General features: G+C 60.5%; 1 protein-coding gene across 1 annotated transcript in view; it reads right to left on the bottom strand.

Moving 5' to 3' along the window:
- PTPN9 (protein tyrosine phosphatase, non-receptor type 9) overlaps nt 1-2,483 on the bottom strand; it is a gene marked incomplete at its 3' end in the record, with an annotated part of 5,789 nt that overhangs the window by 286 nt on the left and 3,020 nt on the right. The window contains exons 6-12 of the mRNA XM_010136898.1: nt 2,104-2,214; nt 1,604-1,932; nt 1,164-1,257; nt 987-1,056; nt 537-615; nt 150-300; nt 14-57 (exon numbers count right to left, since the gene is read on the bottom strand). Coding sequence (XP_010135200.1) covers nt 14-57; nt 150-300; nt 537-615; nt 987-1,056; nt 1,164-1,257; nt 1,604-1,932; nt 2,104-2,214 — 878 coding nt within the window. The remainder of the gene's footprint in view (nt 1-13; nt 58-149; nt 301-536; nt 616-986; nt 1,057-1,163; nt 1,258-1,603; nt 1,933-2,103; nt 2,215-2,483) is intronic.

The following is a 2,483-nucleotide window of genomic DNA, read 5'->3' as shown; positions in this document are numbered from 1 at the left end:
ACCATAATCCGGCCAGCTCAGGTACTGGAAGTGGGACACCAGCCGCCGCTCCCTGGTCTTGGGGGAAAACAGGGGCGTTAGACCCTCTCCCCTCCTCTGCCCCTGGCCACTGAGGGCTTCCAGCACCCCTGGGCCACCCCCCACCAGACCTCTGAGCTGTGGATCTCCAGGATGGTTTTCTTGTAATGGTTGAGGTTCTCCACGCCCAGGTTGGTGATGGTGAGGGCTCCGAAGCACATCTGGAAATCCTTCTCCAGGGGCCAGTACTGGCCACACTTTCTTCTGCCTCCCTCCTCCAGCCTGGGAGCGGGAGAAGGACAAGCTGGTGATGTTCTCCTCACCATGCCAAGGACAGACCATCCATCTTTTGTCCCTTGGGGACCCCACAAGGACCAAACGGTCCATCCCTGATGCGACGTCCCTACCCTGTGGGACTCCGGCTGGCAGCAGGGTTGCTGCCAAGATCTCACCCAACAGCAAAAACTCATTTTGGAATAAAAAAACCAGGGCTGTTTCCCCCCACCAGAAGCACTCACCGGGTTGTCATCACGACCACCAGGACGTTTTGCTCCCACACCATGCGCCAGAAGTCACCATAAGTGTTTTCCAGAGGCCCTGCGGGGACATCAGCCCAAAAACTGATGGATTTGGGCAAGCCCCTTCACCCAGCAGCCTCTGCCAGCCACTCCTTGCCCCACCTGGGGGAGCACAGTCCCTTCCCACGAGGATCGACCCCAATGTGGATCCACCAGCCCTGCCTGGACCTGCCACCCATTCCTCACCCCACCCCCAACAGCAAATCCCTATGGCTCAGCACCGATATCCCCTCTCTGCTCCCTCCTGGGTGGGGAGTAAATACACCTGGTGAGGAGGGGGATTTGCTCCTGCTCCCAGGATGTCCCCCACCACGGCCAGTGGCTGATGCTGGGCGGGGAGGTGAAGCCCACCCGTGCACCAGGAGCAAAGTAAGGAGGCTCAGGCCCTACCCTGGGTCCCGATGTAAGCATTCCTCTGCTTGTAGCCATCCATGAAGCTGGCGTTGATGTAGTCGGTGAGCTACGGGGAGAAAAGCACGTGGAGCGTGAGACCTCCGGAGCCCCGCGGCCAGGACGGCGTCATCAGCTTCACGCGGGATCCGCAGTCTCCGTCCCAGGCTGGCTCACCTCTGGGCGGCTGTATGGCTTTGCCAGCTTGACACGGGTTTGGTCCAGGCAGGGCACGTCCCCATACCGGTTCTTCTCCTGGTTGTAGGGTGCCCTGGGAAGCGGGGGAGAGGGAAGCAGAGATGTTCTCCAGGTAGGGAAGGAAAAGGCAGCAGTTCTGCACAAGTCTCCGGCACCAGTAGCCAGGTCTCTGCTGCCATCATCTGGCCAAAGCCTCGGGGAGCGAGTCCCAGCCAGGTCCTGGTCCCTGCTGTCCCCTGCTCAGCTGCCGGGAGCTGCAGCGGTGGGCTCACAGCATCCCCAGGCTGGGCGTCTCCACCCCAAAGAGGCAGGTGGGCTATCACCGAGCAGCGGAAGCACAGGGAGGAGGGACCTCGCTTTTCTGGAGCGAGAGAGACCCCCACGCGTGCCCTGCACCCGGCTCCTCCTCCCTGACTCACAAAGAGCAGACGAAGGTGCCGGCTGGGCTCCTGCGCCGAATATCTTCATACTCTTCGTAGATGCCTCGTTTCTGCTTGTGGCTGACATGATCCAGCAGCTCCTGGAGGGTGATGGACTTGGGCCCGGGGACATGGACGGAGCCATTATCTTTGGGGGCCACCAGTGGCACCAGGATGAGCTCGTCCAGGGGGTCGGGGTGTCCGTTCTGCTGGGGAAGGAACCGGCAGTTCCAGCTTAGCGGGTCCAGTTTGAGGGACCCCCCGAGGTACTCAGGGAGGCATTCCCGGGGCAGGTGCTCCTTCAGCTCCGACATCTTCACCATCTGCACCTGCAAGAGGAAGAGGAAGGGCAGAGATGACTCCGAGAAGCACGGGCAGGGTTTGGCGGAGATGCTGGGTCCGGTACAGAGATTGCCCCCAACGGCATCGGGCTCTTTCCCCCCAACCAGACTCAGCCCTCCCCACCGCGGGTCCCGTGCCAGGGGGTGCCCCACGCTCACCCGCTCCCGCATCTTCTCCTTCAGCAGCAGGCTGATGATGGAGTAGGGCACGCGGAACCACATGGGCGCTCCCACGAGGAAAACCTTCTTGAGCCGAGCCGGAAAGGCACCCTGTGGGCAGGAGGGGGTCAGCGCCCGGCCGAAACCAGGACAAAATTAATTGCTTGGAATTAAGTCAGCAGAGGGCTTGGCGCCGCAGGGGAGAGGCAAAGCCTGCAAGCAGAGATTTGTGAGGAGAAAACACCCCCTGGACAATATTTACCGAAATTTTTTTTTTTTCCGGAGAAGGGAGGAGGCATGAAATGCCACCACGACTAAAAAATAATTTGCATCTGTTTTCCCAAAAGCGCTGCCAGCAGCTGCAAAAGGAATCCAGCCTT

Source organism: Buceros rhinoceros, unplaced genomic scaffold (assembly GCF_000710305.1).
Source record: "Buceros rhinoceros silvestris isolate BGI_N320 unplaced genomic scaffold, ASM71030v1 scaffold27255, whole genome shotgun sequence".
Taxonomy (NCBI): Eukaryota; Metazoa; Chordata; class Aves; order Bucerotiformes; family Bucerotidae; genus Buceros; species Buceros rhinoceros.
Note: the sequence above shows the minus strand (reverse complement) of the source record. Positions and strands in the feature narration are given on the sequence as shown.